This window comes from Pongo pygmaeus, chromosome 1, assembly GCF_028885625.2.
Source record: "Pongo pygmaeus isolate AG05252 chromosome 1, NHGRI_mPonPyg2-v2.0_pri, whole genome shotgun sequence".
Classification (NCBI taxonomy): domain Eukaryota; kingdom Metazoa; phylum Chordata; class Mammalia; order Primates; family Hominidae; genus Pongo; species Pongo pygmaeus.
Genome location: NC_072373.2, coordinates 43920763 through 43932951, shown reverse-complemented (window position 1 = coordinate 43932951; position 12189 = coordinate 43920763). Strand labels below are relative to the sequence as shown.

Sequence of the window (12189 nt, the reverse complement as noted above, 5' to 3'; positions counted from 1 at the left end):
GAAGAGGCCAGCAGGGATCAGGCCTCATCTTCCCTAGGGCTCGACTCTATTAATGGCAAGCTTCCGTGTTTCCCCTGAGACCTTCCACTGCTCCTGACCTTCCGTATTTCAGCTGGAGAGGAGATGCAGCTGGCCAGCTCTGATGCACTCTTCCCTTCCTCCTCCTTTTCCCCTCTTGCCTCCTGGGGCACGCCAGAGCAGAGACCTTCAGGTGTCAGTATCAGAGGTGAAATGAGGTTTGGACCCAATCATGTCCCAAGGGTGTTGGCCAAGCTGACATTCAGTTTACGGGCCTTGGTCAGTAAGATTTATTGGCTGTTGACACATTCAAGCCCTTGGACACAAGTTGGTAAATTTCTGCTGGCCCAAGGACTGCCTGGTTCTGGCACCCTTCCTGCCAACCCAGCCCTTCCCCCAGAACTCTCTAGACCTCCAGCAGCTAAAGGGCTCAGGTCTGGGGGGCCTTCAGGATCCTCTTTGCACATCATGCCTGCTATTATGACCAATGCTTTGCTGGACTAGGTGGTCCATAGAGAACTGCACGGGGTGTGGCGGGGCGGGCGGTGGGGAGCGGAGGCAGTGCTGAGAGTCACTGGGAGGAAGAGGGTGACTGGGAAGAAGAGGGTGAACACCCACCCTCAGAGAGGTCAAACTTTGCAGAAGACACAACCCTGGCTCCCAGTGATGGTGGCATACAGGGCGACAGAGCTTGATGGGAAGAGAGAGCTGAATTCCCAGTGGCTGGAGACTTGGACTGGTTGCCTTGTTCTTTTCAACTGCTCTTCTCACACCTCCCATCTCAGGACCCGGCTGCCCAGTCCCTCATGATCATGAACAAGATGAAGAACTTTAAGCGCCGTTTCTCCCTGTCAGTGCCCCGCACTGAGACCATTGAAGAATCCTTGGCTGAATTCACGGAGCAATTCAACCAGCTCCACAACCGGCGGAATGAGGGTGAGAGGTCTGGGCCCACCCAGCACCTCTCCCACCTACCAGACACTCCCCAGTCACCTCCTTCCCCTCCCTGCCCACTCCTTCCCCACTGGCCTTAGGGGAGGAGCACAGTGCTGGGGGAGGGGGGCTACCCTTCTCTCCCTCAGGGCAGAGAGGCAGGGAGGGGAGCTGACGCCTGTCCCTCTTAGACTTGCAGCTCGGTCCTCTTGGCAGAGACCCCCTGCAGGAGTGCAGCACCTTCTCCCCAACAGACAGCGGGGAGGAGCCGGGGCAGCTGTCCCCTGGCGTGCAGTTCCAGCGGCGGCAGAACCAGCGCCGCTTCTCCATGGAGGTGAGGGCCTCTGGAGCTCTGCCCCGGAAGGTGGCAGGATGCACGCACAAGGGTGTGCACAGGAGGGCAGCTGCCTTACAGCCAGACTTTGTGAGTTCAAATTCCAGCTCTGCCATTCATTAGCTCTGTGACTTTGAGCAAGTTACTCAACCTCTGTGCACCATGGTCTCCTTGTCTTTAAAATGGTCATCATGGATTAAATGGGTTTATCTATGCCAAGTGCTTAGAACATTCCTGAATTTAGCAAGGGCTAGACAATTTGACTATTTGATCCACACACATATGCCCAAGTATATGAAAAAATATGCTTACAGAATCGGTGCCTGTAAGGGCATGAGATTGATGTTGCACAGATGGTAATACTGTGGCCCAGAGAGGCAGAGAGTGACCTGGCTGTGCTAAGGTCACACAGCAGCCCCGGGTGTTCACGTGTATGTCTTGAGCACACACTGGGAGCAGCTGTGAGCCTGGGGTCACAGCCTGTGATTGGGCTCTGAATGGTTGTTCTGCAGGGAATGCTAAGTCCAGAGTGAGAGTCTGGGGCCCCACAGCCGTAGCTACCCTGAAGCCAACAGTGGTGTCCCCATCTCATCCCTGTCACCACAGGACGTCAGCAAGAGGCTCTCTCTGCCCATGGATATCCGCCTGCCCCAGGAATTCCTACAGAAGCTACAGATGGAGAGCCCAGATCTGCCCAAGCCGCTCAGCCGCATGTCCCGCCGGGCCTCCCTGGTGAGTCCCAAGAGGGTCAGAGGACACAAGGTGGGGTGATATGCCCTCCCCAGCATGGGCATATCAGTCCCAGCTGACGCCTATATGGGATTTCCATGAAGATTCCTGGCCCTCTGGCGCCACCTGCTGGCGTGAGTGCATTCAACTAGATCGTCCCCCTACATCAACATCCATTTCCTAGATGGGTCTCACTTGGGCTGGAACGGGACTCTAAGCCCACACAGGGTCCCAAGGTCTCCACATGGTTAAGATCAATAGGCCAGCTGGCATGTGCCTTCCAGTCCTAACTGCCTATCAGAGCTGTTTGGGACATCTTACAAAACAGACTCTACCTCCAGACACCTATAGAATCAGCCTCTCCAGCTAGGGGGTCCAGGAATCCGTCTTGTTAAGGGTTGGATACACCTGAGCTAGAAGTGCGCTGATGAGAGACACAGTCAGAGAGGTGGATTCTGAACTGGACACTCATGGTACAATGGGAAAAAAGGCAGCACTCACTCTGGAGGAGCTCATGGTCTCAGTCGGAGACACAGGTAGCCAAGATGTGCAACAATCCCAGGTGCCACAGCTCTGGGCTCTACACTCTTGGCTGTCCTGGGAGGAAGAAACTCACACTTTCATGAGCTCTGTCCTTTATCACAGGGATAAAGGGAAAAGGAGCCCCTTCCACCATGGGGTCTCATCCCTTCCCTCCCAGAGGCTGGAGCTGGGGGAGGTGTCATGTCTGTGGAGCTGCTAAGGGCTTCAAGCTCACGGCATTCTATGTCTCCCCCTCTCAGTCAGACATTGGCTTTGGGAAACTGGAAACATACGTGAAACTGGACAAACTGGGAGAGGTAAGACGCTGGGTTTGGTCTTCTCCGAATAGCCAGGCAGGATGGCTTGGAGGAGGGGCAGACCTCCCTGGTCGGCCCTCTCTGGTCGGCCCTCTCTGGTCGGCCCTCTCTGGTTGGCTGTCTCGTGGCCCTTGCCCCATAGAGGTGCACAGTCTTGGCCGTGCACTCTGGCCCAGCCTTTGGCAGGGATTGAAGTGAGCTCAGATCCTGAAGGAGGATAGAGTAGCCATGGCCCTGGGCAGAATCCAGTCTTTTTTTTTTCTGCAAGTCCTTCTTGCCTGGGTTCGAAACCTAGCTCCACCATTTACTAGCTCTATGACCTTTGGTGAGTTACATGACCTCTCTGTGTGCCTCAGTTTCTTCCTCTGTCCAATGAGATAGTAATTGTCCTATCACATAGGGTTATTGTGAGGATTGGGTAGGTTACTGTAATCAGCTTATGTACAGCACACAGACAATACCTGGCACATAGGAAGTGCTGTGTCACTTAGCTATTTCTGTTGTCACTGTGCAGAGGCCTGGGGTGGGTGAAGGTTTATAGAGAGGGGGAACACACAGCCCTTTCCCTCCAGGAGCCAAAGAGGTGACCTCTGTGTAAACATCAGCATCATATAAGGAAGAAAAAACCTGGTGTTATCATAAAGGGGCACGCGGCATGCTAGGGCTTAGAGGAAGGACGGATTCACTCTGCCTGGGGAGTCATTAGGGACGCTTCCTGGAGGAAGTAGGCTTCGGAGGAAACAGCATGTCAGTAAAGAGAGGAAGGGCACTCAGGCCCCAGTCATAGCCCAGGCAGAGGCACAAATGGGGAGGCACTGGACAGAGGCCAGCAGCACCTGAATATGCCTGGGGCCGCTGCGGCCCTCCATCCCAGGGCACCTATGCCACAGTCTTCAAAGGGCGCAGCAAACTGACGGAGAACCTCGTGGCCCTGAAAGAGATCCGGCTGGAGCATGAGGAGGGAGCGCCCTGCACTGCCATCCGAGAGGGTACAGCATCCTAGGCTCCCACGCTCCCCTGGGGGCTTCGGGAGGAGGGGTTCACCAGCCTGTGCCCTTGTGGGAGCTGGGGGTGGAGGGTCATTGCTGGAGTGGGACTCCTGGTGCTGACCCCAAGAAAAGAGGGTATGGGGACACATGGGGTCCTAGGGACCCAGGTGGACCTGTCTTCTCAGTGTCTCTGCTGAAGAACCTGAAGCACGCCAATATTGTGACCCTGCACGACCTCATCCACACAGATCGGTCCCTCACCCTGGTGTTTGAGTACCTGGTGAGAGTCGGGCTGGGGCTGGCCGCCTCTCCCTCTTGTGGTGGAAACAGGGTGTGGGTAGGGGAGTGGGAAGCTGAGGGAGTGGGAGTGGTGGGATGAGGGTGACCCAGGCCTTGTTCTGGAATCAGATTCTCAGATGCTCCCGTGCAGGAGTGGGCCAAGAGCTCAGGCTTAGAGGTGGCTCGAGCCAGGGACCTGTCCCACTAGTGGGCGTGGGCCCTTCCCAGGGAGGGGCTTCGTCTCCTCAGCCTGTATCTGGGCTTCTGGCCAGGGGTCAATGTGGGGCAGGACCGAGCCACGCTCTGTATTCCAGGACAGTGACCTGAAGCAGTATCTGGACCACTGTGGGAACCTCATGAGCATGCACAACGTCAAGGTGAGGCCTCGGGGGCAGGATCCCCCCATCTTGGCAGCCACCTGTCCGGAAGCTCAGGGCAGGAACCCACTCTCACCACCAGGGGTCCGGCTGCTGAGGTGGCTCAGACCTTCCCACTTAGGAAAGAGGGAGAGGGCAATGCCATCAACGAGTCCAGGAACTGGGCTGAGCACTTTACCCCAGGAACAGACACACACTCTCTGCCACTGTCTAGCTGTTAGTATAAAACCCACTCCCAACTCTGAACATCAGTTTCCCCCTCTGTCAAATGGGAGTGTGAGCTACCTGCCAAAATGCAGGGAGGCTTCTGGGGAAGCTCGGGGTTATGAATGACCTCTCCTGATGTTTGTTAAAGAATCAAGGCTGGGCATGGTGGCCCACGCCTGTAATCCCAGCACTGGGAGGCCAAGGCAGGAAGATGGCTTGAGCCTAGGAGTTTGAGACCAGCCTGGGCAACATGGCAAGACCTCATCTCTACTAAAAATTGAAAAATTAGCCGGGCACAGTAGCGTGCACCCATAGTCCCAGCTGCTTGAGAGGCTGAGGCAAGAGGGCCACTTGAGTCCGGGAGGTTGAGGCCACAGTGAGCCGTGATCACACCACTGCACTCCAGCCTGGGTGACAGAGTAAAACCCTGTCTCTAACAGAGAAAAAAAAAAAAAGGATCAAGCACATATGTCTTCACATAGGCGGGCATCCTGAGCCCCGTGCTCCTGACTGAGACTTCTCTGGCCTCCCCCACACTCACTGCGTCCTCTGCACCCCTGGTGTCCTCCCCTCTGGATGGGATTCCCTGGTGTGGGTGGGGTCCAGGATGGGGGCTGCAGGGTGGGCAGGAGAATGAGGGGCTTGTGCTGACCTCACTGCCAAGCCCCTGCCCCCACCCCGGTCCCAGCCTTGGAGCAGAGGCTCAGGGTCACCTTCCACCCCACATTTCTCTTCCTCTTCCCCCCAGATTTTCATGTTCCAGCTGCTCCGGGGCCTCGCCTACTGTCACCACCGCAAGATCCTGCACCGGGACCTGAAGCCCCAGAACCTGCTCATCAACGAGAGGGGGGAGCTGAAGCTGGCCGACTTTGGTGAGGCTGCGGCTAGGGTGGGGGTCTGACGCTACTGGGGTGCCTCAGGGTGTGGGTGCAGTGGGGGAGGGCATAGCAATCAACCCCGCAGCACCTGTGGACAGAGGTCCACTGACATGTCTGCCCCCAGGACTGGCCAGGGCCAAGTCAGTGCCTACAAAGACTTACTCCAATGAGGTGGTGACCCTGTGGTACAGGCCCCCCGATGTGCTGCTGGGATCCACAGAGTACTCCACCCCCATTGATATGTGGTGAGTGAGCACTGTGGGGACCGAGGAGGGGAGGACAGGCCTGGCCACACCTCCAGACTCTCTTTTGCTGCCCCAAGGGCCTCGGGGAAGAACTGCCTAACTTCCTTTGCCTAAAAGCCATGTGACATCCTGCTCAAATGGATGTTAAAAAATTAAGTCTGAAATATGATAGGTTAGGGTTTCCCTGGCTTAAATAGACCCCCCCAAGCCTGTGCATTTGAAATCCTCCCCCAGAGGCCTGTGGGGGGTTACCAGAGACCCAGAGGGTCCAGGAGGGCCCCTATAGTAAATACGATGAATCTTCCCCAAGCATCAGTCCCAGTGAAAATTTTGAAAGAGAAGTACTATTTTCATGTTAAAATGAACAAGCGTATGATTTGAATGAAAAATCAGCCCAAATTGCAAGCCAAGCCGCCAGTGGTGATGAATGGCTGCTGTGACTCCGCCCCAAGGTTCCCCAGGAGAATGGATTTATGTACTTCTCTCTTCCAGTGGGGCACACAGTGGAGAGAGTTTGAGACAACACTGCTGAGAGAATTGCCACATGGGCGCTGGCTGCACAGACCCAAACCTCACAGAGTGAAAGGGGAGAGGTCGCAGCTTTCCCGAGCCCGGGGAAGCTCCCCAGAGAGAGTGGCTGTAGTGGGGGCTGGGCAGTTCTAGGAGCCTCCACTGTCCTGGGCCACCCCTCCGCCGCCAGAGCCACGACCCCTGCAGCCGCCTGTGGCAGGTCGTCATTGGTGCCCTGGTGGAGCAGCCCTAGGAAGGGCGGCCGCCCCTGCCTGATGCCGACCCTGCCCCTTGCTCCCCGCAGGGGCGTGGGCTGCATCCACTACGAGATGGCCACAGGGAGGCCCCTCTTCCCGGGCTCCACAGTCAAGGAGGAGCTGCACCTCATCTTTCGCCTCCTCGGTCAGTCTCCCGCTGCTCCGTCCCTCTCACCACCAGGGGGCGCCGGAACTCCGTCCAGCTCTGGCGCGGAGCGGGACGGGGAGGAGCGGCTCGGCCGCTTCTCTCCGGGGCGGGGACCCCCTGTGGCCTCGGCCATCTTTGCTCCCACCTCCTACATTGCATCCCTTTCAAGTCGGCCTTGGCCCTGGGCCTCACGCAGGCCCTCTCCACCCTCTCTCGTCTCCCCAGGGACCCCCACAGAAGAGACGTGGCCCGGCGTGACCGCCTTCTCCGAGTTCCGCACCTACAGCTTCCCCCGCTACCTTCCGCAGCCGCTCATCAGCCACGCGCCCAGGTAGCCCCTGCGCCCGCCGCCCCTCCTGCTGTGGCCCTGGCTTTCCCATCCCGGCTCAGGCACAGCCTGTGTCCGCGCCTTCTCCTTGCAGGTTGGATACGGATGGCATCCAACTCCTGAGCAGCCTGCTCCTGGTGAGTGTCCTCCCGGCGGGGCCCCGGGAGAGGCAGCCAAAGAGCCAAGTCCCTGTGCCCCATGCCGGGCCTACGCCCCAACTTCTGTGGCTCGTGTGCTCACACGTCTTTGAAACATTTCCCCTGTACTCTCCACCCCCAAGGCCAAGGGGAGTGCTGGCCTCCATACACATCCTCTGGAGTCTGTGCACTGCGAGCCCAAACCCGTTACTTAGCTGTGTAGCTCTGGGCAAGTTACAGAGCTCCTCCATGCCTCAGTTTCCTCAACTGCAAAGTGGGATTAATACCTATTTTATAAGCTGGCCGTGAGGATACATTGAGATGACGGGACACACTTAGTGTGGTGCCTGTCTTATAAGGCACACGATGAAGGGTCGTTATCGGCACTACGCTTCCTGTTACGGATGTTCTCCATCTGATCATGGTTGGTTTGCATCTGTATTTCTATCCCAAGAGAAGGTCACTCTCCTGAAGTTTCATTTCTGGTTTTTCCTGGTGGCTGGAGACCGGGGAGCCTTCCCCTGAGTCTTGAGATGGCCTGAGGTTGGGTTTGTGGTAGGGGCTGGAGGCTGACCTGGGGCTTCTCCTGTTAGCCTCAAGCCCCACCCACCTTGGTGCTCTAACCAGCACCGGAGTCCTGCTGCCCAGAGGGTTTGCAGTCCCCCAGCCAGGGCCCAATAGCCCCACCCTGTGCCTTTCAGTATGAATCCAAGAGTCGCATGTCAGCAGAAGCTGCCCTGAGTCACCCCTACTTCCGGTCTCTGGGAGAGCGTGTGCACCAGCTTGAAGACAGTGAGTACTGGGGGGGCCGGGAGCAGGGCCACCCAGAACCAAGGAAAGGGGTTGGTGAGTGTGGGCAGAAGAACCAGAACAAAGAGGCCAGAGGCCCCAGGCCCAGCCAAGCAGCCCCGGACACCTTGCCTCCCCTGCTGGGGTTGTCATTCCAAATTGAGGGGGCAAACAGTGGAAATGAGATGCTGCCTCGAGGGCTCAGTTGGTCCTTCTGGGCCAGTCCTCACTGGAGGCCAGCTCCACCCAGCCCTCTCCAGACTATGCACTTCACTTCTGTCCCCCAGCTGCCTCCATCTTCTCCCTGAAGGAGATCCAGCTCCAGAAGGACCCAGGCTACCGAGGCTTGGCCTTCCAGCAGCCAGGTAGGGGCTTGTTCTCTCCTGGACCCCTCCCCTTGTTAGTGGAAGCCACAGCAGGCTACCCCTCCCCAGTGGGGACTCCCATGGTCCCCCCACCACCGGCTTCCCTTTGGAGTCTTTGGGGAGCAGAGAAGGGGTTGGTTTCTCCTGCCTAGACTTCCTCGTCCAGCTCTTCCCTCCTCAACCCTCCACCCCAGACAGGACATTGCATTTGACAGTAGCCCTGGCAAAGAGGCATGCTGTCTCTGGTGCATTCTCTCTGCAAACCCTGAGCTCTCTAATCAGATTCCATCCTGGGAGAACGGTACTTTTTTCCTAGAACAGTCAATGGCCTTGGACATTGACAAATGCTTTCTATGCATCCTCTTCTTTAATCCTTAAAACACCCCTTGAGGTTAGTACTATTAATATTCCCCATTTCATAGTCAATGAAACTGAGGCTCTGTGAGGTTAAGTCACAAGTTCATGCAGCTAGTAAGTAGCAGAGATGGGATTTGACACCAGGTCGGACCGGCTCCTGTTTGCATGCCCTTGCTTGCTCTGTCAGAGCAGCTCTGGGGGACAGCAACTGTCCCTGCTGACCTGGGGTACCCCTCAGCCCAGCCTCCTCCCTGCAGCCCCACCTCTTCTCCATTCTCCAGGACGAGGCAAGAACAGGCGGCAGAGCATCTTCTGAGCTGCGCCCACCTTGCTGTGGCCAAGGGACGAGAGATCACGTGGAGCACAAATTCGGGTAGGATGGAGCCTGTGTGGCCCTCGGAGGACTGAAGAACGAGGGCTGACAGCCAGCCCGGAAGACCGCTTGGCAGCCCTGCTGGCCATGGCTGTTTCTTCTTTGTGCTTCCCGCGTGCCTCCCCAGTAGCCCTCACCTGCATACCAACCCCTCCATTACCCACGTTGGGGCTGGCATGAGCTGCTTCCCTGAGAGGACATGAGAGGGAGGGGGGGTCCTTGTACCCTCTCCCACCCTGGTGTTTGGGCACCTGCGTGGGATGCACATGGATGACAGAATCAAGGCGCCAGGATGGGCATTCTGCCCTGGATAGAGGCTCTACCCTCCTCCCCCAGTGCCTGCCTAGTGCCAGTTTGGTAGTCCCCCTTTCTGGCCCCTTGGAGCCCACACACGTTTCATCTTTTTCCCCTCTGAGAGCAAGAAGAGACATGGCATGTTCTCTGGGACCCTGGAATCCTAGGTACCCACATGTGTGCCAAAGCCTACCCCACCTGGCAGGTGTCCCACAGCAACAGAAGGAATAGTAGTCCCCACTCTTTCCATCAGCCCTACCCTACCCTCATTCCCCCGACACCCTCTGGCTTGAACCATGGCTGAGCAGTGCCGGCATATGCTTCGCCGGCATGCTTGGATGCCCAGCTGTGTCCAGAGGTGGCCGGGGACCGCCAGTTGCACGCCTGCCACCTCAGCCAGCCCCCGCCCAGCTCATCAGTCTGAATGGAGTTGCCTTAAATTGGCAGGTGGTACCACACTCACTGCCCTTGGAGCTGTGACCGGCTCCTGCCTGTCCACCCCTTCCCGAGGTGGCCCCTGCTTATCTTATCATCCCGGGGCTCCGATTAGCCAGGCCCAGTCAGGGTCCTGGGGACGGCACCCAGATATGCAGAGTCACCCTGACACCGGTGCCGGGCTGACCTCAGCTCCCGAAGGCTCGCACAGCCTCCCCATCCTGCCTTTCCGGCCCTTGTGGCTCTGTCCACCTGATCCCAATACCAGCTTCCCCGAGCCCCTGCCACCCCAGAGGGCGGCCACGACAGGGAGAGGTATAGATGCCACCATCTGAGGGAGAGGAACGTGGAACAGGAGCAGGCTCTGATGCTGAGAGGCTTGCCTCAAGGGGCTGGAAGCCTGGGTGGCCAGGGCCCCTGAAGAAGGCTCCCCTCTGTATCCCCTAGGTCTCCTCAACACTGGGCTGATCCTGAATGGCACAGGCCAAGGGGAGGCCAGCCTCGCTTTTCTACCCAGGCCCCCTGCCCTGCCCACCTCAGGCCCCCACCCTCCACTCCTCCCCACGGTACTGTGAACGTCGTGTGACTCAGTGCAGAGACTTATAATATATTTAATTCATGTTGTACAGAAAGGAGCGAGCGGTCTCGTACAGAAAAGCTGATTTTGATAGATTGATGCCAAAGATGGAGAACCGAAGGCACCTCTCCAGGCCTAATGAGTGTGGGTGGGGCGTGCTTGTGTGTATGCGTGCGTGTGTGTGTGTGTGTGTGTGTGTGTGTGTATATATATAAAGTGAGGAGAGAGTTTGATTTGTGTGTATCTCTGACCTCCCCCACACCCCAGGCTGTGGGACGGGTGCCTAGCATTCACCTTGCTGTATCCTGGGTGCTGCTGTGTTCAGAGCCAGAAGTTGGCTCTTGCTGAGGAGCATCAGTGGTTGTTGTGGGTGGGCAGAGGAGTCCCAGGCCTGGGAGTCTGACCTGTGGCCTGGCATTGGCCCAAGTTGGTGCCTGTGGGGTGGGGCTGGCCAGGAGAGCAAAGAGGGACCCCTGGGCGGGGGTCTGGGGTCTGGCCGTGCAGCCGATGCCTGTGTTCCTGGTGCCAAATGGCCCCCTGGCTTCTGGGGAGGGAGGCAGGCAAGATCAAGATGGGGTTGACATGGGAGATGGCCAAGGCCAGGGCAGCAGGACGAGGGTGTGGGCCTCGCTGTAATTCAGGCCCTGCAAGAATTGCTGCAGACCTCGAATACACCTCCTGCTGTTGCCTAGACCACCTCCCCACCTTTGATCTGGACACAACCCGCCCCCCCCAACACATCATACACAGCTCCCAAAGTGCTCAGAATCCTGCTGTTGTCCAATTCGGTGACCAGGTTTGTTCTTCCCGAGACCACTCTGAGAATGCCAGGCCCCAAACCCTGCCTCCTGACCTGTCCTCATGCCTGGCCTTAAGCACTTTGCAGTTTGCCGGCATGGTTTGCAGTTACTTAAGAGGGTGGCTGCTTTCCAGAGGAGGAAGCTGATGCTGAGGTTGATGATATCTCCCAAGGCTCTGGAAGTAAGGGGCGGGCCAGGCTCCATTCTCAGCTCAGCACCAGTTCTACCGAACAAGACCTCCTCACTTTGCTTGTAGGCAGCCTGACACCAAAGTAGGATCGTAACTCAGACAATTAGTGCTTGAGGGGAGGAGAAGGGCTGGGAAGCACATTAGTGGGAATTGGAAACCAGACATTTATTAAGTTCCCTGCTGGGTGCCAGGCAGCCCTGTGCCCAGGCATTGTCTCACTGAATCCTCATAGAAACCCCCCTTTCTCCCCACTTTGCAGATGAGGACAGGAGCCTCCCAGGGGTAGCCTGGGGTCACATACCAAATTAGAATCCCAGGTGTCTGTCCCCCAGCCCTGTGGTCTTTAAGGAGTGGGAGGCGTGGGGAAGGTGAGGTGGAGACATGGGCAGATGCTGCCTTGAGGAGCACTTTGCAAGGCAACCCTTGTGGCAGGCAGAGGTGGCCCAGCGAGGCTCTGCATCTTTAGGAGTCGCTGGGGGCAGCCGTTCTTGCTGCTGCAGCTGTGGCCCTGCTGAGGAGGCACACACCTAGGGGCTTCTGACATCAGGCACGCTGAGCTTCTGCCCTAGAAAGCTGCCAGGGCTGGGGGTGCAGGCCAGCCTGGGAGTGTGGAACTCAGCTGGACTGGCCCACACCAGGCCTTGGATATGATTGGTGCTCAAAAAGTGATGGCTCCGGAGAAGGAAGCTGGGTTCAGGGGTGAAGAGGGGCTGAGTGATTTTGGCCATGAGCTGCCACTGGGCTCCCAGGGACCAGCCTGAGCTACAACACAACCCAGTGTCCTGGAGCCCTCGGTTTCCT

At 57.6% G+C, this 12189-nt stretch overlaps 1 protein-coding gene across 5 annotated transcripts in view; it reads left to right on the top strand.

The window, feature by feature from the left end:
- Nucleotides 1-11036, top strand: part of CDK18 (cyclin dependent kinase 18) — a 28769-nt gene extending 17733 nt beyond the window's left edge. For 2 of the 5 annotated variants that reach the window (XM_054491831.2, XM_054491825.2), the window contains exons 2-16: nucleotides 804-954; nucleotides 1143-1285; nucleotides 1892-2017; nucleotides 2797-2853; nucleotides 3728-3842; nucleotides 4028-4122; nucleotides 4436-4498; nucleotides 5454-5577; nucleotides 5708-5828; nucleotides 6643-6740; nucleotides 6969-7074; nucleotides 7166-7208; nucleotides 7910-8000; nucleotides 8285-8362; nucleotides 9001-11036. In XM_054491831.2, the coding sequence (XP_054347806.1) occupies nucleotides 825-954; nucleotides 1143-1285; nucleotides 1892-2017; nucleotides 2797-2853; nucleotides 3728-3842; nucleotides 4028-4122; nucleotides 4436-4498; nucleotides 5454-5577; nucleotides 5708-5828; nucleotides 6643-6740; nucleotides 6969-7074; nucleotides 7166-7208; nucleotides 7910-8000; nucleotides 8285-8362; nucleotides 9001-9035 (1425 nt within the window). In that variant the 5' untranslated portion in view covers nucleotides 804-824 and the 3' untranslated portion in view covers nucleotides 9036-11036. Of the gene's footprint in view, nucleotides 1-803; nucleotides 955-1142; nucleotides 1376-1891; nucleotides 2018-2796; nucleotides 2854-3727; nucleotides 3843-4027; nucleotides 4123-4435; nucleotides 4499-5453; nucleotides 5578-5707; nucleotides 5829-6642; nucleotides 6741-6968; nucleotides 7079-7165; nucleotides 7209-7909; nucleotides 8001-8284; nucleotides 8363-9000 lie in introns of those variants that run through there. The other 3 variants (XM_054491783.2, XM_054491818.2, XM_054491792.2) reach the window with 3 other exon arrangements.
- The last annotated feature ends 1153 nt before the right edge of the window (nucleotides 11037-12189 follow it).